The sequence below is a fragment of the Camarhynchus parvulus genome, chromosome 1A (assembly GCF_901933205.1).
Source record: "Camarhynchus parvulus chromosome 1A, STF_HiC, whole genome shotgun sequence".
Taxonomy (NCBI): Eukaryota; Metazoa; Chordata; class Aves; order Passeriformes; family Thraupidae; genus Camarhynchus; species Camarhynchus parvulus.
The window spans coordinates 2,054,413-2,076,107 of NC_044586.1; the positions used below are offsets into that span (position 1 = coordinate 2,054,413).

General features: G+C 37.0%; 1 protein-coding gene across 6 annotated transcripts in view; it reads right to left on the bottom strand.

Annotated features, from left to right (window-relative positions):
* Window positions 1-21,695, bottom strand: part of PLEKHA5 (pleckstrin homology domain containing A5) — a 157,248-nt gene that overhangs the window by 10,304 nt on the left and 125,249 nt on the right. For 5 of the 6 annotated variants that reach the window (XM_030960053.1, XM_030960057.1, XM_030960052.1 and 2 more), the window contains 9 exons: window positions 12,142-12,204; window positions 11,495-11,575; window positions 11,211-11,360; window positions 9,680-9,781; window positions 8,288-8,399; window positions 8,008-8,054; window positions 6,408-6,525; window positions 3,993-4,108; window positions 1,737-1,946 (listed from right to left, as the gene is read on the bottom strand). In XM_030960053.1, the coding sequence (XP_030815913.1) occupies window positions 1,737-1,946; window positions 3,993-4,108; window positions 6,408-6,525; window positions 8,008-8,054; window positions 8,288-8,399; window positions 9,680-9,781; window positions 11,211-11,360; window positions 11,495-11,575; window positions 12,142-12,204 (999 nt within the window). Of the gene's footprint in view, window positions 1-1,736; window positions 1,947-3,992; window positions 4,109-6,407; window positions 6,526-7,040; window positions 7,230-8,007; window positions 8,055-8,287; window positions 8,400-9,679; window positions 9,782-11,210; window positions 11,361-11,494; window positions 11,576-12,141; window positions 12,205-17,810; window positions 17,892-21,695 lie in introns of all 6 variants that reach the window. The other variant, XM_030960055.1, reaches the window with a different exon arrangement.

The following is a 21,695-nucleotide window of genomic DNA, read 5'->3' on the forward strand; positions in this document are numbered from 1 at the left end:
AATCAGTCTCTGCTCTCCTGAATTAAAGTATGCTCCCCTTATCATCTGCTCGTCCCAACAGCAGTTGTGAAGCAACTTCCTTCTGGATTATGGTAATCACTTCAAAATTACACAGCAGGCCATTAATAAAATCCTCTTCCCCCTCCAATTCTTAAATAACCAAACCACAGTCGAAAAGACTTCCAGCAGTTAATGCCATTGCACCATTTTTCTAAAAATCAATAGACATAAAAAGTATGCTTTTAGAAATAAAAGCTATTACTCAGCATAATACCTCATCCTGAGGCTTTTAGCCAAATAGCATTCTGGAAGAATTAAAGTTATTGTAGAAAAAGTGACTTTGTAACGTAGACTGTTAGCTAAATATTTAATTCAGAGATGTTCTCACTTACTCTATAAATTTATTATCATCCACAGAGGCCTGATTTCACAGAGGAGACTGAGGAACATGGTGCAATGAACAGAATTACTCTGAATTCTGGCCCTGCTCTGCTGCCCAGGTGTGACACACAGGACTGCAGCTCCCTCACCCTGAGGTATGGAACAACACCACAGGGAAGAGGCAAAGCTAAAACTTTCATTTTCAGTAAAAACTACTGAAAGAAACATCTGCAAAGCTTTGCTTGGCACGACCTCTTCTTGAAAAAGGCAGTGTTAATCACAGAAATATTTGTAGGAACTCCCTTCACATGTAGCATTCCTGATGTCAGCCCAAAGGCAGATGCTCTACTGCAAAGGCTAAACTGGAATTCAGAGTCTTCTGGGGATGCAAAGTTCTTGAAGAAAAAGTAACTTTTGTGTAACTCTGTAGCAGCCTATCATACTGAGAGGTGAAAAAACCAACCTAAAATGCAAAGCTGAAACATCTTTGGAAATATCTGATTTCCTGACACTGCAATATATTTAACGTGCTTTTGGAAAATCAGATGTTTAAATGCCTACAAAACACACAAAAAAAGAAGGCATTTCCATACCAGTAGAAAAGCAAATAATAGTAATTTTAAAAAGCCAGTACACAGTGTGGCTTGAAGAAAAAAGTATTCCAGAAGACTAAAAACCCAAAGAAACCAAAAATCAGCTCCTTTAAGCTACTGGAAAACAGAACTAATTTCAAGTATCTTGAAAGTGGCAGGCTGCCTAATATCCGCTATCCTACATCTGTGTTTGGTTTGGCTTTTTGGGTTTTGTTATTTGTTTGGGGTTTTTTTTGTTATATATTCAAAATAATATTTCCTGGTTACAAGCAGTTGTAACTTCCTCTTCTCTCCTCATCCTTTACCCATGAATAAACTTTTTAGGCAAATAAACAAGTTTAAGAATGGTGAAAACAAAAGTGTGGGTTCTGTTTTAATGTATTTTTGGGCTCAAACGCCACAGCAGAAGAGCACCACTTACATGCTCTGATCATAAATATACATTCCTTCCTAAAAATGTTGCAGATGTTTGAATACATTACAGGCAGAAAAATCAGCACTGATTCCATTTCAACATCAATGGAGTCACAATTCTCCCTGATCTTGTTTTCAGTCCCAAACCTTGCAATTTCACCTTGTTTGCTAAATTTGACCAAAACACTCCACCTTATTCCCAAACATCACAGTGCACAATCAAAGAGATGTGGATTTGAGCTGTTTCTTTCTCAAAAAGGCAAAGAAGTGGCTTCTACCATCAGGTGTAATTTGGTTTGTCCAGTTTTTAACTGGACACATCAAAGCTTTATATCACCCCAGACCCACCTGTGCCAGTTTGAGAGGATTATCCCTGACATAGGACAAGCTCTGGGAGGGAGACTGCTCTGAAACACCAATAATGTTGAGTCCTTTCCTCTTCTCTCTCAGACAAGCTTGTTGGTGCCTCTTTATTCTTTCCATCTGCTCCTCCACAGTCATTCGAGGCCTTGAGCCTTCTGCAAGGCACAGCTGCTCCACTGCACTCCTTGGTCTTTCCTTAAATGGAAGAAAAAGTAAAAATATGTATACATGTTTCACAAAAAACTAACATTTCAGACTGGTAACTTACCAGAAGAGATCACCTAATGATTTACTAAAGAGTAGAAAAATAGTGAGCAAATAAAGACCTCCTATGTATGTGAAAAAAACCAGTACAAATACCAATTATCAATAAATGAACACTGAAATTCAAAATGAAAGGAAGGAATAATTTGCTCTTCTGAACAGTAACATTACCATCACCAACAAACACCAGGAGAATGAGTAGATGCTCTCTAAGCCACCCTCTCAAGCTGAATCAATTTACCAGACATTATAAAACTGGCAAACACGAGATATTTGACTGAGACAGAAACATAATTGAAATTTAATGATCCAGGACATTTATACCAGTTGATCTAACAGTAATTTCTGCCTTTTTATTTCAAGAAAAACTACAGTTGGGCATCATTTAACTGCAAGTGCAGACTGAAACAAAGTGAATTTACTACCACTTAAAAATCTGTAATTCTAAGCATTAGATTTTTCCCAAAATAACACCCATTTACCTACTCTTTTCTTGAAATTCACTGGTTTTCAGGCAGATTTGTACTTTTTATGACAGAAAAAAACGACTTCAGGCTAATCAGCGGCATTCAGGAACTGATTTGATTATGAAAAGTGCTATCTTCTTTCTCCAGTCAACATTCTGGGAGTTTCTCTCTCCTCTCCCTGTCTTCTTACATCTTCTCCTCTACCATTTGTGCTGTAACTCTGGCAAAAGTTTTCCTCTTTTTTGCATGAACTCCATGTAAATGTCTGTCTTTAATGCAGAGACTACAGAACTGTCCAATCTGAATTTCAGGCTCATTACCTGCATACTGCTGACTACATCCTTATTTTCTAGCTGCTTTAGCTATTTCCAAAATTGTTTTAGAACTGAGATAAATAAAAGCCTGTGTTTGTTATAAAGGGGCTGTTAAAATTGCTAAATACAAGTGTTTAAAAGATACTTCATGTGCTTTCAACTCAAGCCTGAATTTCAGAAGATTTATCATTTCCCACTCAGCTCTTGCCCAGTTTGAGGGTCTCCATGCAGTTTAACATGCACAGCATTTATAATTTTATCATTCCTTCTAGAGCTGTCTCTGTTAGAATTTTGGATGTTCAGAATTTTAGACTTTTTGTGCTTTTAGGTACAGACTTTTAAGAAAACATTACATCTGATTGGAGGTTGTAGAGAAAGATTCTTAGATTGAATGATAGAACAGATTATAAGCACGTAGTTTAAACAGAAGTGTGTAATATCACATAGTGGAAAAATTAAGAGTTTAAAGTTTTAGAATGTAGTAATATATATAAAGCTAAGACAGAACTTTTAAGATAGTCTTTAAGTAGTCTTTAAGGTAGTTTTAAGCCAATCTTTTTTCTTCATCTTCTTTACTTTTTTCTTTATGGGTTTGAGTGGGACTTTGTAATTAGAAAAGTCTGCATTGTGGGAAACAGGTGATTATTTATTGAGTTAAAAGTAAAAATAATTTAAGTGTCATTTCTTAATTAAATAGCTTTTCCTTAAAACACTTTGTAGAGAGAAATAAGGAGCCATTTTATAGTTAATTAGCAGAATGTTGTAGAACTCACAGCTTGTAAGACTGTCATATAGATAAGAAATAATAAACATCTGAGTCCAAACACAAAATACCATCTTGAGTGCTTTCAATCCCAACCCTGACCATGCAAAAAAACCCCAAAAGAATCCAACTAGTATAAATAATTAAGTATATAATGCTAAATCTAGTATATAATGCTTCTATACCAGTGATTTTTATTTCTTTCTTTCACTTTTCTTTTGGTAAAGGTAATGAAAATAACTTCAACCTTTTGGAGTAACTACTAAACTTAAAAATGTGTAATTTAATTTAGTATATAATGCTTCCCTAACAGTGAATTTTTTTCTTTTTTTTTTTTTTTGGGTAAAGATAATGAAAATAACTTCAATCTTCTGGAGTAACTACCAGACTTAAAAAAGAACATATCCAATGCTCAAAGGTAATTTTAAAGTACCGTTCTTAGATCTATCTTCTTGTTCTTCCTCAAGGTGACATAGGATGCTATTGTTGAGGACTCTGGCGTTGGGGATTTGGTTCTGGGTGGTACAACTCCCACAGGGAAATGTGAGCCTGCAAAACAGCAAAGCAACAGAGTGCTGTGCAAAACACTGCCAAAACTGGTGATTTGTTTTCTAGGAAAGACACACTGTCAGCCTTGGGAGCCCCTCTCCAAAAAGCAGATTCAGAAAGTGGTGCTGAGGGTTGGTGGGTGCAGAAATGGAAAGTGCAGGCAGCTCCTGGATGGTCTCGCTTGTGTGTGCACACCCATGCTGGTATCTGTGTGTGAATGAAATCACCTCTGAGCCTGGTCAGTGAAAACAGGAGCTGAGGATGTTCTGCTATAGGGCAGCAGTTTGGGTCTCCTTTAGACATGAAAAAGGATAAAACACAGCAGAACTCCATTTTCTTTTTGTGTCACCTTTATGTACCACACAGGTCCCAAATATTCCTCTGCTCTCATATTTGACATGTTCCCATTTCCCTTTCATTACTGATGCTTGAGAAGAGAGGGAAATGGCTGGCATGGGAAGTGTTCAGAACTATAACCACAGAGCACAACCACTACAAAAACCTTTTTAAATTTCCCCTGAAAAAATTTATTTTTAGAGCCAGCCTCAATAAGAAACTACCATCATTGACGTATGACTTCTTAAAACAGCAAGGCAGAAAAATCTCAGAGATGAGATGCCTTTTTTTCCTCATCAGCTTAAAAACTTAAGACAGAATGGCATAAAAATGTTTCCTGTGGTGGCTTACACACTGTAACAGAACTGAAACAATCAGCAACGGTTACATTTTCCTACTGCACAGGGATTGTTATTGTGAGTGAATGCCCAGAACAAGAGATGTCTGTTAGAAAATTCATCTGCTCACATGATAAAACACAGCTATGACAAACCACACACTGAAGGGAGTTTTAGAATATACAGAGCCTCTCACTGCTTGCTACCACTGCACCTATTCTGTTCCACACCTCTAAACATTAATAATCTTAGAGAAATTTGCACTGCTGCTTTCCCTGACTGATGACTGTTTTTCTACAAATGGACAGAATAAAATAATTTCTGTCTTAGAGACAGAAAGCAGATTAGGGTGCTTAAAATTGTTGGGTTTCTTTACACAGTCAGTGTAGATTTTCTCATTTTGTCTTTATCATTACTTCACCTTTTGACATAAATTACTCTGAATAATCAGAAACATCACAGGTCAATGAAACCTAGGCATGTTGTCAGAAAGACAAGTTTCTCAATTTAGGTCATTTATGATTAGCAAATCTCAGGATAAATATTCCATTTTCTGCCACCAAGTTAACAGGAATTTAATTATGTTCCTTAACATTTATCTCAGCAAATACCCCAGAGAGTCTGAATTGACAAACTGTGTGGTAAGCGCAAGCTTAATTAAATCACAGGGCCATTCACATAGTTTATACCCAAATTGTATGCTAACCGTAGTTTTCAAAACCTCTATGACCATTCTGATAAAAACAATATCTTTGTATAATCATAATTCTTGGTAAAATTCTGTTACCATTACATCAGCCTGCTCTGCAATGTCAAAGCACCAAAAGAGAAGGCAGTGATCCTGCTGCCACTGGCAACATCAATCCTTAGGGTAAAAAAAATAGCTAAGTTTAGGTAATTTTCCTCAAAGCTCTTAATATGGTTTTTGGGAGGTGCTAAAGCTGAGCTTTTTCCTGAAGTCACCTTTAACAAACTATTCGGTGTGTTTTAACAAACAGAATTGAGAAGCACGTCCTGGTAAAAGACTCTACCAAGCAATTAGTAGCTTTTATGGGAGCTAGATGAAGAGAAGAATCTAAAGCATTTAGCAATTGCCAAGACCTTTATTGTCTGTACACTCCAAGGTCATGATCATTATTCCTATTATATCAGGGGACAGAAGGCAATTCAACAATTACAAGATTAAAAAAAAGAAAAAGACATTGTTTCCCTGCCTTCTGAGAGCCTGAAAATTCTGTGGTGCTGCCTTTTTGGACGTTCCAGCGACATAACATTGGGAGCTTGATTCAAAAACTGAGTAATTGTTCAAGGGCAAGAACATAAAATGGGTAATTGTTCAAGGGAATGGTGTGTGGGGAATGTGAGTGATGTGATTAGACATGGTGTCAATAAGGATTTCAGGCTTGTTGGTGAGTGTAATGTTTGATTTTTCTGCGGTGTAATTGACTGAAATTTCTCTCGTCATATAATTAAATCATTATTTTATTGAGGAAGCTGTTCCATCAAACTGAGAAATGGACAGGCTGCAAAGGCACAAACCTTGAGGCAGCTTCTACAACACAGCTGAGCTCTGCACTCCTTGTGAGAAAGCTGAAAGGTTGCAAACACCATGCCTGGGGACAAACCTTTAGTAGAAGATTCTGATTCTGAAACTGGTTCTGTTTTTTCTTCACCATTAGACTCATCCACTTCTGCTACTGTAGTTAGCTCAGGTTCACTCTTATAAAGCCTATAATCAGGACCCTGAGGAACAGCAAGGGATGAGGTAAATAAACAGGCACTTTGCTACAAGTATTTATGTCTTAAGACTCAAACCAATTATTTTGCGATAACTCCGCTCTCACTTGAAGACAGTGTTCCATCCTTTAAGTGGTATGGCAGAAGTGTTTTCTGGTAGTTAATTTGAGTAACAAAATTTGCAGACAATCAGAAATTATAGGAAAAAACTGCCATAAAAAGGCATTTTTAAAATAATCTTCTGGAAACAAACTGGCAAAAGCTTCAAAAGCTGAGGCCAGAGTTTTTTAGAGAACTAGTGAGGAGAAGAATCGAAGTTTACGAAATTTAAGTCTTAAGACATTTTATATATGCACAGAACAGATGACAGGAGAATGTGAAGAGCAAATGATGCAGCTCTAAACAAAACCAAATAAAAATGAAACCATAACACAGAAGTAGCCAGATGAGTAAACAAAAACGGTGGCTGTGCAAAGGAGGGAGGATGCTTCAAGAACAACGTGGCAGTTTAAGCCACTTACACAGTAAGATCCATTTCTCTGATATCCTTGAACTTGGTACATCTTCTTTTCTTCTATCAGATGTACTGGGCCCCTGCTATAACAGAGCAAGGAGCTGCTATCACTGGGCAGAGGGGGGATTATGGGAGGATGCTCTGTAAAGTCATAGGACCGAGGGAGTGGAGGACGAGGTGGGACTACTTCCTCTTCCTAAAGATTGTAGAATAGTCACCTTATTTAGACATGAGCACCTGGTACAGTTATTTATAACTTAAAAAGAAAAATATATTACCATGGCTACAGCAGCTATACGTTTTGCAGTTAAAGGGACAATGTCACATTTAACAAAAAGGAAAATAATAAATCTAGTGCCTGTGCTTTCTGTTGGACAGGTACAAACTCTCTAAATCATACCTTTTAAAAATTAAATCCGTTATCTTTTGAAAGATTTTTACATAAAATAGACTTTTAGAAAGTTCTGTAAGCCAGATGGATATTGCACACACTTTAGATAACCATGACAATGTCCCTTTAAAACTGTAACTTCCAGCCAGATTTTCAGAGGAATTGAACATTTGGGAGCTCCCACAGTCTCAGCTCTTCTTGTGGGTGCTCTGGCCATCTGAGAACCAGGCTCAATATCTGAATAAACACATAAAGCAACGTATTTCTTCCCATGAAAAGTGTGGTGGGTAGAAAACATGAATCAGGGTTTATATTTCTATGTTAAGAGCCTAGGGAGAGGAAAAGGTAAGAAATGGAAAAGAGAAACACACCAGTGAGAATACAGAGACACAGTACAAATGAGGGTTAGAATTACTAGTGGAGCTATCAGTCTTTAAAACTAGTTCGTAATATGGTGTTTTTACAGAAACATACTGAATACATCCTTCAGACATCCTTAAAATATTCACAATAACACTTGTTTTTATCATAGCCATGTTACAAATTCCATAATGCTAAAATAGGAAATATGCTAAAACCATACCTCATTTTTATATTTAATAGAAGAAAATGTCCTTGATACCATGATGCCTGTTTGGGGGAAGGTGTGAGGGAAAAAAAGAGAAAAATGGTTTTCAATAAACAGCTTTTAAAATATGAATATAACCTGTTGCTATCAACCAAATACACCAAGCACCAATTTAAAGTAGTATTTGCTTTGTTCTCTTCTTAGTCATTGTGCCATTTTTTCAAACATACAAAAGCAATGATGGAGCTTATATTAAAAAAATTCCTATGGTCCAATTTAATCCCCTATTGCTTACCTGCCTCAGAAGAGCTTCTTTGCTGTTTATGTTTAAGTAAACCCTCCATGACATCCTGAATTCTCCAGAGTTCCTTCTGAATCTGAGCACGCTGTATCCCTGCTGATTCAGTCTGCCAGCAAATAAACAGCATATAAGGCCACTAATTACCAAACTTAAAAATGCATAATTTGATATAGGATATAATGCTTCTATAACAGTGATTTTTATTTATTTATTTGTATTTTGTAAAGATAATGAAAATAACTTCAACTTTTGGAGTAACTACCAAGCTTAAAAATGTATAATTTAATCTAGTATATAATGGTTCTATAACAGTGATTTTTCTTTCTTTCTTTCTTTCTTTTATTTTGTAAAGATAATGAAAATAACTTCAATTTCTGGAGTAACTACCAAACTTAAAAATGAACACGTCCGATGCTCAATAAATTGAAAGAGGAATAAAAAGGGAAAACCTTTCTTTCTCTTTAGACTACACTGCATATCCTTTCACAGTGAAGGAAAATAAAATGCAGTAATGATAGACACTCTCCCATAAAGCATTCAAGTATTGTCTGGAACAAAAAGTAAAAGACTGACTCATTTCATAATGCCTCAGTCAATTTGAGAGCAATCTGCTAATTCAAACTTCACTTCAAGAGCAGAATTTCATCTATGGTCTCCAAAGAAAATCCAGGCAGGCTTTGCACAGGAGACCCACACACACCCATGGAAAAGGAACCAAAACAGGTGGAGATGAACACAGTGTTTGCATATAAATGTATTTACATTCACACTGTGCACCAATCAATGCAAGTTTTCCAGATTTTAGGCTTCTTTGTAATCTCTTTTGTAGCTGCACAGAAAATCAACTCCTGGAGCAAAGATCCTGCAGTGCAGAGCCGCCCCATGTGCCCATCCCAGGTATCTGTGCACACCTGCATGTCCACATCTCTGTGAGTGTGCCACAGAGAGCTCTCCTCAGGAATTCAGCACCCATTCCTGAGTACTAAAATACACAGCAGAACCCTTGGTTTGTAAGGCCTGCAATAATTTCTTTTGATAAAATGATTTAATTTTAAAATATTCAGTAAAATTGAAGGATTTGTGTGCAGATGTATTATGACTGTCAGAGCAACTAAGGTCTGAGAAAACCACCCTGTTTCAAACCTGCTCACTGAAAAAAAAAAAAAAAGGAAGCTCCCAGACAAAGGAATATCAGTGTTATAATGTGAAAAAAAGAGGAAAACCCGAAGAAAAAAGGAGGGAAACCTTCTTCAGAATTTACAAGGTAGAAAAAGAAATTAAAAGTTTGTAAATTACTTCACCATTTTTGCCCCTTTTTTCACTTGAATAGTTTTAAAACTCATAGTAAGTCCAAGTGAGTGTGTTATTTTAAGATCTTTGGCACACCTGAATTTCTCCAAGCCGATCGAGCTGGTCCTGCATGTGGTTCCTTGTTACAGTTACATCATACTCCAATTTATCATATTCTCTCCAAGCTCTTTCCAGCTCCTAAGTATATAACAAACGTGAAGAATTAGGGATACAGTTCAATTAAAAAAAAAGCTTTTTTTTTTCCCCAGTGGCATGAAACTTCAGGAAGTAAGGCATAAATAGACACAACAATAAATAAACAGATACATGATTTAGAGAATGCAATGCTTAAGCAGCTTTTTGATTTTCTAATTATACTGAATGAAATTCAAACAAACAGCAGTTTGAAAATTCAAACAAACAGCACTAACAAAAAAGACAGGCAAAAGCAAATTCTTCAGAAAATGCCTTTATAGTCAGCAGGCATGTGGATCTTAAGCTGTCTTTCCAGCGAGGCAGAAAAGCCACAAAAATGGATGCAAATTTGTCTCTTTTATCACCCAGAATACACATGTGTGAGTGCACAGCATGTGTGTGCACAGGCAGTGCATTATGCAGGGAAAATGCAACTCATCCAGCCCTGCCTGCAAGGCTGCCAACACAGCACTGCTCTACACATGTGCAGCTGCAAACACCACAAGGAAAAGGTGAAAAAAAAATAAAATTATTCTTCTTTGAGGTCAGCCCCACTGTCTCACTTTTGCAGCCTACATTAAGCAATTTACTCTTTTAGAATAAATTGAAAAGTTAATGAGAGAAAGTGTGTCTGGAGGATTTCCTTTCCCCTGGTTCCCTTCGCCGTGTCCAACCAATTCCTGCTACAAGGAGTCCAACACTCAGACTACAACCAGGATTTCAGGGCTAACATCCTGTCAGGTTTTACCACAGCTACCCCCTGCAATCTGACACCTTTTTGGAAATGTCTTTAAGTAGGCAAAAATGATTCATTGTCATCACAAAGTCGAAAAGGACAGCAAACAGCAATTTCCTCCCTATCCCTTTAAAAAAAAAAACAAACCAAAAACGTTTGGAAGTGAATAATTTGAAAGATCTTTTAAATGTTATGGCCCACTAGAGAGAGACTATAGCAGTCCTGCAGCTGCTTCTGCTTAAAATAAGTGAAATACAGTTTGTGCTCGACACTGTTTTGCCATCACATGAAACAGCTTATTTGCATTTTTTGTTATAAATTTCTGTTACCAATTTCTTGATAACAAAGAAACTGTTATCTTCTGTTATCAATTTCTCATATTTCAAAGATGGTAATTACCACACCAATTAAGACAGTATGCACCCATTCCTGGTCAAAAAAAAACCAAACAATTAGTGAAAGATGATGATGAATCACCTTTCACTGCAATGAAATAATCATGGATGATTTCACTTGATGAATGCAGTGAGAAGATCACTTTACATCCTCCTCTGACAAAAACACAAGCAAGTAAAAGACAGCAGTCTTTGCTGGGATTCAGTAAAAAAAAAATCAAGCAAAACCAATGTAATCAGGAATAGGAACACAATAATTTCACAGCTGATGAAGTTTTGGTGGACAGAACGTGGTACTTACTGCAGTGGCTCGGGACACCTCCCGACAGGTGCTGAGCAGTCCATTCTGCAAGTCATCCCTCTGCAGGACCACGTTCTGTATGGCTGCTGGGTTATCTGCATTCATCTCTATCTCCTGACTTGCTGAGAGCAAAGCTTGCTCAAGCGTGTACTATTGTAATAAAAAGAATTATTTTTAATGTGCTGCATCATTGGGCCGATTTTCCTTTTATTTCAGCTATCAATGTTCTGATAATAAGCATGTAAAATAACATCCACTTTAGGTAATAAATACAATTGTCCTACTTTCTCCTTGTGTAGCTGTTGAAGCTTCTCCTCCAGTGCTTGCACAACTTTATCCTGTTCACATAAACGGCTAAGCTTAGCCTAGGGTAGAACAGAAAATTACCACAATTAGCATTTTGTTATTTGCATCTTCAGTAATCAAAATCTAACTTGATCAAATCATTACAGAAATATACAGAAAATACTATTAAATTAAGAATTCTAAAATTACGTAAGCACCTGTCTTGCATTTTCAAATTACTTAAGAAACCTTCTTAAGAAACTATGAAGTGCTATTATAGCTTGAAGCAGCATGGCTCAAAACATATAATTTATGATTCTACAGCTAAATCTTTACAACTTAATAATAGGTATTAGATTCCATTTTAATTTACATATTGCTTAGTGTTACAAAGGTGATTTTATACAGTCACAGGCTGTCCCATGGTTTCTCAGGTGATTGTATCAAATAGTTAAAATTTCAGCCTAAATGTAACATCTCCTGCACATTAGAAGCTTATTACAGAGACACGTCCCTCTACATCATGATGCAATTTCTGCTGGCTACCACATGGGGTTTCAAACCCAAAAGCCAAGAGGAAAATTATTATCAAAAGAAAGAGACAAATACCAACATTTACAAGGAAGAAGGAATACAAATGACTTACATCAATGTCCAGCTCTTCAGTTCTATATTTGTATAGTGTACCCCTACATTCTTCTTGTGTTAACTATAAGGAAGAATAATATTGCCATAAAACAACTTAGTTGGACTGTGAAAAAGAAAACTAATGTTCAGCTTAAGAGTTTTAACACAGAAATTAGCTTTTGCTTGAAAGCTAAACCTGCCACATTGAACAATACATATTTAGCCAATATACATTAATGAGGGTAACTAAATGGAATGTCAAGCAGACTGTCAGCAGAGCTGCAGTAAATTAACAGGCTGTTTCTAATGCAAACTGCAGTTTCAAAGATGTACAACTCAATCAAATATGGATTATGGAGGAAGATGAAAATTGCCAGAATACATCTAAATAACGATGCATCATTGTGCCTAAGTTTTGTCATATGAATTCTAAACAGAGGGGCTCATTCTACTCTGAATTATCCATTCTAGGCCCACTAAGTTCAGGTGTTTCACAAGCAGGGTGATCTGAGGTGAAGCCAAAACCAGAGCAGAACGACCCATGTTTACAACATATATGTCAATATTTTGTTAGAGATACGTCCAATAAGTCCCATCACTTTTCATATGGATTTCCTACTTTTCCTAGGATTTCCTCTCCTCCAGCAGAGCATCACCAGAAATGCCACAAATAGAAGCTCTTCTATTTTATCTTTTATCTTTGGACCTAGGCAAAGCTGTCTCCTTGTGCTAGTAGGATGCAAAGTACCTCAAACTCCTTTCATACAGCTCCTCACATCAAGCTCTTAATTTTTTCAATCTGTTACTGACCAGGAACAAGATTTTAAAATATTTTACAAGAGAAAAGGTAGCTCTCCACTTTACAGTGAACTCTCCCACAGAGTAACTACTTAATAGCCTATACAGCAAGTAAGGACAAAACACTATCAACCTTCATACTGTATTTAATTAAAAAACATTGTGTATACAGAGTCCCAACAGAGATGCTTTCCTTCCATGTGTCTGTCAGAATTATGTAATTGTGACTTAATAGTACAAGGAAGACTACTGAGACACACGTCCATGTTAAGGGACACTTATAAATAAAAGGACTAGGGAAGGGTTCATGAGACAAGCATTCCAAACATAAAATAAACCTTCAACACACTCAAGTGTTTCATTTCACGATATTATGTCCACATACCTCATGCAAATGTACCTGGTGACAATTTAGAAGTATGAATAGTGTATTAAAAAACACAGAATAACTTTCTTTGAAATGGACATTTCATGAAAATGAATGTTGGAATATGAAAAAAGCCACAGCACTTTTGCACCTCATGAATGTCACACAAATTAAGATAGCTGTTTAAACTCCCACTATTGTAGAGTTGTGTTGTTTTAACTGTTGATTTTATCGCAATGAGAGAAAAATGAGGAATGGAAATATTTAAATAAAACTCATAAACATGGCCAAATGTATTTAACTTACAGAGGAAACCTAGTTATATTTCACAACAGGAAGATTTTACAGAAGGAAGATTATCCCTTATTAGATAAATACACCTTTCCAAGTCACTGCTCAGCATTTTATGGGGCTTGGCTGGAAAAATAGATTGCTTTTTCAAGCCAGTATTTTTTACACTTTTTTAAAAAGAAAGACATTTATTTTTTTGTCACTTCAACCTCAATTATAGTCGAGTTTAAAACAGTTTGCCAATTCAGCATCCCTACCCCTCTGTACCTCCTGAAAGGAATAAATCTTAAGTATTCAGACAAGGAAAACAGTTTTTCAAAGAACACTATAGCCATGCTAATTCTCCTTATTAAAATCCTATCACACTTTTCAAACTGCTACCGACTTCTTGCTTCAGTCAGCAGCACCAGCTCCACACAACAGGCACTGCTGGAGAGCCACCTCATCCTGACATTTCCACTGCAACATTTTGCCCAGGCTTAGCACAAAAACGCCCCAAATAATATGAATAACTGAATCCATCCCTGACAAAAGCAGCTCCAACTCTCCCAGCCCATCAGTGAATGCGAGAGGTGCGGGATGCGATGGCATCCTGCTGGAGGGACGGGGGAGATGTGGCAGGCAAAACACAACTACACATCTCAGACAAGGTCAACAGCCTCACAACCCTGCGAAATGCATTAGCAGAGCTCCAGTGACCAAGTTATCAAAATGTCCTTTGTGCCAAATCGCTCCTGCAGAGGCTCTGCCAGGGCAGGAACTCCAGAGCAAGAGTGCCATCTACTGAACCCGGGACAGGAGCTGCTGCTGGCCTCCCTCTGCCTCCACATCTGCCGGTTCAAACACACCAAATCCATTCCTCTTAACACCAAAACCCTCCCAGTCATGAGGAAGCAGCACCCTGAGGGTCACGAATAGAACTCAGCATTTTTCAGAGGCAAGCTGCACACGCAGAGTTTGGCCAGATGTGTTATCTTGTGTGTGAAAAAGCAAAATTACCTTAACTGAACCTCCCTCTTAGCTTAGGAATCATTTGTCACCATCTGTACAGTCCCCACCTCTGCCACACACCAGCAGCAGATGAATCCCAGAAAGGGAGACATGACCTGTGCTGGACACCCTGGGACACAAGTGGTTAAACTATTTAAGGAGTTGATATTAAAAACTTCGAAGTGACAGCATTATTTCATGACTTTGTAAGCTTTTTTCAGATTCCACCTACTGTTTTGATTCAATGAATATCTTGGAGGATGTTTCACAGCCCAAAAGCATGCTATGCACCTCTGCAGGATTCTGCACTTAGGAAATTAAAACAGGACAACCTAGGACATTTTGTTATTGAGTACAAGATTAAATTTAAGACTTCCAAAAGGCTCTTTTGTTTACTTCTTGCTTTTTAAAATACTTCTTGCTGTCAGGAAGCAGGACAAATGGGCATTTAGCCCCATTACGCAAGGTTCTCCTCTAATTTTGAATTCTGTGACCTAAAACACTTCAAATACAAATTGAAAAGACGAGATTTTTAGCTCGAACAACATCACCTTGTATTCATAACAAAACCTGAAACACCACAAAATCTACCATACATAACAGTTTAAATGTATGCAGCTCCTATAACAATAGCAACAAGCCATAAGTAAAACCTCCCTACCCTTACAGGAACAAAAAACTTAAGGGCTATTTTTCTGCATTTTTAATGTATTAAGAACAATTATCCATGGCAAGACCTGGGTATTAGTTTGTTGCACTCAGATTTTCATTTTTCCTCCTTAAGGGAACTCACACATGTAAGAGGAATTGTGGGCAATTTTGGTTTTTAAAGTCAGCCTGTACGGCTTCAGAGAAAAAGATTGGAGAACAAGATTAACATTCTTCATCTGGTATTAGAAAGAAGCAAAAAACCCCAAACCAAGGTAGAAATGGGTCTAGTCTGTAAAAATTCTTTTTTTCTTGTCTGTACATATGGAATAATTTCCATGGCCTGTACTTGTGAATTTATAGCACAGTCTGCAGAGCAGACTGATGTAAGTCAAGTGATTTAAATAACTCTGAAGATGTAACAAATCACAAGCACAAGTGCCTTATAAATAACACATTTGAAATAGTAGAGGTTCTTGCTGTTTTACTAAAGAACCATTAATCGTTACAAAAAGGAAGCGAGACAAATTAAATACAAACTTCTCTTGCTTTCCTTTGCTTAACTGTAAATGAGCTCAGACCTAAAACTGAACTGAATAAACTGAAGCTGAGAAAGATCCTTTATCCACAGAAATGGTTGCAGTCATCACAAACTATTTTAGCATCCTGACAACAAAACAAATTTCAGTCACTTGCACAGAGGCTTCTCCCAATTATTTACATGGCTTTAAAACTGCAGCAGGAAAGATGATTGTTAAACAAATTTATTTCATTTCAATAAGAAATTATACGTTGTTTAGACTTTAAATAAAGTTGCCAGAATTTTAAACAGGTTAATTTTGCATTACAAAAGTTTAGAAGACTATTTAGACAGTGAAATTTTGAGTGTATTTTTAGCCTCTCCAGAAAGTCAGTTAATGCAACACCTCACACAGGAAAACTTTATCCATGGAAGCAGAAGATGTTGTGACTCCTCAGCTAAGGTAGCTTCTGCAGGAGCCTTCAGCATGTCACAAACCCTCTGACCTGAAGAGACCACATCTCCAGTGGCAACAGGTTATTCAGCCCTCAGGACCTGTTAGAGTCACTGCTTCTCTGACAAAAAAGATGTTTATTCAGTGTCAGATGTGCCTGCAAGGTGAAGGCAGACACTGCAGCTGGCAGCAGAGCTTGGCCAGGGCAGCACTGGGGAATTTATTGGTATCCCCAAAGGCAGGAGCAGATTTAGCCCAGGCACAGCTATATCAAATATGTCTAATATTAGAAGCTTGGGCTAGTTTCCCCTGACACGTCTAAAACACCTCTGTTCATTATACACCCATTGATTTATTTGTCTTATACACTCTATCACACAAAATTGACTTGCTTTAAAAAAATTCTAACAGTCAGGCTCCTTAAAAAAATTACAACAAACCTCTAAAATTTCATTTAGGGCTCCAGGGCACCTTACTTCTCTCATTCCCCTCCAAATAGTTCCTCCAGGTTCCAAGTTAAAGCTCCTGTTTTGCATGTAGGAGCACAAATTGGATGGTCATGAAATCACTCACTCACATCCCAACTTCCTTTGGAAAGCTGAGATTGTTTTTGGCAGCATTTCTGGATCGGAAGCAAACTTACGATGTGGCGTTGACTTTTAAATAAAAAATGAAATATTCTATTAAGCTGCAGCATTTCTTTTAGAAACATGGCAGTAATAAACATCTGTTTTACATGGCAGAACATCTCCTTTTCTTCAAACTGTGCAACCTTTATGCATAATTTTGGCTCACAAGGGCAAAAACATAAATGCAAGGGAACTGGCCAGATATTCCCTTGCGAGAACAACACCTTCACTGTGGTTGAAGCAAGAAACTTCTCAAGCAGCCCCTGGCATGACGGGCTGTTCAGTTCAGCCCCAGTCCCAAGAGAGAGGGATTGGCCATGCTCATAAGTTAGTGCAGGTCTCAACTCCCAAACAATATTTCCATTCACATTTCCGATTCTTCTTCCATCTTACCATTGCCAACCAGCACCAGATACTCTGTAAGTGTGCACAGTAAAGTCTGCTGTGACTTTATGAACAGACACTGCCTTTTGGATTTACAGGCCCCAGATCAAAGTAATTTTGATCCTTTCTTTCTTCAGCGCCTAAAGGCTTGGTAAGTGCAAACAAAAACTTGTAAATCCACTTCCTAGAACGAAACAAAATTGCCAGAAATGACCAGGTAAACACTGCTCACATGCTTTTGTAGTGGTCAAAAGAAAGAAGCACCTTTGAACACTAATTGCAGAGAATCATGCTAAGACAAATGTTGGAAGCTCATTGGAAGTTTCATGAATTTTACTGGACACCTGCATAAAGCACCAGCTAATTAAATAGTCTAGACAGAGAGGAGTTACTCAGAAGTGTACACTGAATAGTAAACAACGAAAAGGCAGCGGAAGCCATGCCAACGATACTGCAGCGCTTCGGGAAGCATGGATGACTTGTGGGTGTCCAAAGCAAAGGAGAGAAACACCAATGTCATGGATAAATCTGAGGGACAACCAAAACTGTCACTAAGGAAAATTCTGGCAGATGATAAAGCAATTTCATTCAGTCTCCAAGACCTTACTTGATGGTACAGTTGCGGTCTTAGCGCCGAGTTCTCAATCATAGTGTGAACCATGGTGATTAAAGGTTCATTCTCTTTCATCTATTTCAAATCAGGAGGAGCATACAGCAAACATCAGTTTACAGCATGGCTAGATTTGAAAGACGACACTGTAAAATATAGCCTCTACTTTAATTCTTTCTAATAATGCAGTAGATTACATTTTAACCCATGCTTTTTATATATTCCATCATTCAGTAATACCAACATCTGAAAAGTTTAATAATATCAAACAAATATGTCAAAAGTAACGCAAATGATCAACATCAATGTAATATTTGTTCACCAACACTCTCCCTTTTTAAAAATAAAGCTTAAAACAAGTTTGGCTTTGCATGGTATTGAAATGAAAAGGATTATTGGATTGTGCAGCAGGAACTCTCAAACCTTTATCAGAAAACCTTTTAAATTATAGATTTAATAACTCAGTGTACATTAAAAAGATATAAGCATTCCCAGCCTGTGAATAGACTCATGTCCACATATCACAAAATGCCTTTATATCCTTTGGAGCTTTGAATCACTGCCTGATGCATTTATCCACCCCCACACACAGGAGTGAAACCATTTTGGAACTGGCCAGACATCTTCTATAATGATTAGTATTTATTGCTAAGCATGCAAGTGTCAAAATCAGATACTTTATGACACATTGCATACATTTAGGGTTTCAGAAAAGTGTGCAACACAGGAAAAAGGTATGGGATTTTGGTCTTAAAAAGGAGACTTTCCTAACAATAAGGGGGAAATTATGAAAACAGGTGGTTTTCTTCTCCAAAAGAAAACTGAAAAGTCACTTGATGCACAATTCTCCTCCTGTTTTTGCAAAAACTGCTTTAGCAGAAACTTTAGCAATACCTGCTTCTGGCATGGTTACACAAAGTGCATGAAGGAGCATTCATGATCTTTCACTTTGTATTTATATGCACTCCCCATGAATTTGCATAACAAGGTTTTCTTTCATAGATGGAAATGCAACAGAATGAGTTTTTGATGACTTCTAGTATTTCTTGCCCAAAATTATTTAGGAAAAACCTAACTTTTACATTTGGAGGAGTATTTTTTTTCATCTTATTTTTTCTTGTTGTAGACAGAAAACTTTTTTGTTGTTGTTGTTTTTTATCCATTGCAAAGTCTAATCAGCTGGTAAGTTAATCAGTCAATAACAGGTACCTTAAGAAGCTTATGATGCTCTGTTTGTTCAAGGCAGGGAAAAACCCCTAAACAAGCAGCCCCTAGCACTTACTCCATCGTCTCCACCATATGTAAACAGAAAACCAGAACTGACACAAGAAGTTGTTCTCCCTCTCCATTAAAATTTTGTCTACAGAGTGGGTGCATTCCAGAGAGTAGTGATACTAAAACAGATAAGGTTGCTCTCAACAATTGCTAATTGTTGCTCTCAATAAGGAGAGCAACAATAAGGCCCAAAGCCAAGCAATCAAATACAGCCAATTGATAAATTAATAAAAGAAAAATTTCTCTGAGGCTCAAATATTTTATTAGGAATACACAGGTTTGTATGCATTTTTATTATCAGGATTTCAACCACTTCATATCCTCTACCTAATACCTTCCTACAATATTTCAAATTTTTCTCTTCTGACCAGTAACAGGCAGTGCCAGAATTAATTTCTGTTGAACTCTTCAAAGTTTGTTTAAATCCAGATTAGAAAATAAGCAATGTGTATTTGCTCAAAAGACATTTTGAAGTAATGTTTGGTCTTCTAGAAGCTCCAACTTTGATTTACAGGAGTTCTTCCAACATTTTTACTACTACTGAATCTCTCTCCCAACTCGGCAAACCTTGAGCCAGCAGAGTGGTTGAAAAAGAAAAGGGTTCTGGACAACCATTTATTTGGCCCTAAGACATAGAAGAAATCATATTGCTGGGTATCTGTGGGCCAAATCTTCAGGCTTTTTTTTCTCCCTCTCTGAACTCCAACAACAACAACAAAAATTTTGAAAGCATAATACAAAACCATCAGAAAGTGCAAGGTGAGAATTTTTGAGCATGGCCAAAGGAAACAGCCGTATAAAAACAAAGCATAATTTCCAAAAGGTGATTGAATATTCTTGATTCTTGACAAGAAAACCACCTCATCAGCAGCCAGCTTATTGCAGCAGAATATAAGTTACCTTCCCTACACATCAATTTTAGTCCGCCTGAAAAGTCACCTGTGCGGTAACAAATTTATTATTTATTGTTGTGTGCAGTACTGAGCTCTTTGTGACCAAGAAGGTGAGAGTTGAGGATACAGGGACTCGAGTCCCATCATGTGCTATAAGCAAAGTAGGTTCTGACACTATTTACAGAGATTAAACATGAGCGGAAATACCTAATTTAAGTACAAAGGACATTTAAAATCCAGAGAAGGTAAGTGACTAATCCAAGCTGGTTACAGATGCTGGTAACAAGGAGGAAAGGCCTCAATTACACTGAAAGAAATTTTGACTTTTTTATGCTTTTAACATAAAGGGAAATTGGTATTTGGCAAAGTAATGAAAAGCTATAAATGTGATACCACCCCTAAAAGCAGTGGTACTCAAAGCAGAAAGACTTTCAGGGGGATTTATTTCTTACAGGTAGATGACAGTATTATAAAACAAGAGAAATGAGTATTCCAACCTGCTCTTCCACCTGATTTTGTGATTAAGGTAATAGATTTTAGACTTGATTTCTAAGTTGTACTGATTCCTTGCATCTCTGGTATGGCACAACTATAAGACTTACACATTTTCCTAAATCAATGCTTACCACATCACATTTTTAAATTTTATCTGGTGCAAGTGAAAGGAAAATAATTTTTACTATTTTGCATCTTGTACATAGACAATTCCCCCCATTTAATCCAGCCCATCATACTGACAAGCTTGGCTAACCAAGCAATAACAACAATTTTACATTTCACATTGACAGTTATCCTTTCTTGACAATGAATTACACTGTTGAAGACAGAATAATCACTCCCTTATTCCAAAACATTATAGACTGGAAATATTTGAGTTGGATGAAATAGTTTGGTCTAATTTAGCAAGCAGTGTGTCCCTACTGTTTTGGGCCTGCTGCAGCCCCTTAAAATACAGAGATGTTTGGGAATGCATTGCCATCAAACTGAACTGGTCACAATTCCCACCCTGTTTTCGTGAGGTAATAGGAAAATAAAGTCAACCAAGCCCATGTGAGTGTGCATTGTGTGTCTCTGTGCACAGCTGGGGTTTTCAATAACTCACTGAAACCCCAGTAGAGGAACATATAAAAGTTTTTAAGTGTAAGGCTCAAAAGTTTCAATAAAAGACATAATAAATACAAAAGATTCTTACAAAAAACGATTTTTATCTTTTTAACCGATGGTCATCCAGTTGCTTATTTTAGTTCTAAGCACTTATGACTGTCTTTTATAATTGCTAGCAAAAAAAAAAAAATCCACTTCAAAACTTCTCAAACACAACTTGTACAGAAATCCCATTTGGTCATGTAACAAGGCCATTAAGAGAGATATTACAATTCTTCACTTGGCAGTCAATTACGTTAATGAAGACCTGTACCCTAGTGAAGAACTGAACCCTCACTCCATAAGATACCAGAAACTGGAAAGGATTAAAACCTTATTCTTATATAAATCCTTCAGAATGAACTGAGAAAAATGAGAAAAGGAGCCATGTTATGATTTGTTTAAAATATTTCTTCATGTTTGACCTCCTCTTCATTTAATGTCCTGTAGAAACATCTCTTTAATTTGAAAAATCGAAATTCTTAGAAGTGCCCATTTTTTATAAATTGCATGTGTGTCATATGAGCTTGGAAATATATTAGGACTGGTTAAAGAAGTTAAAATGCTACAG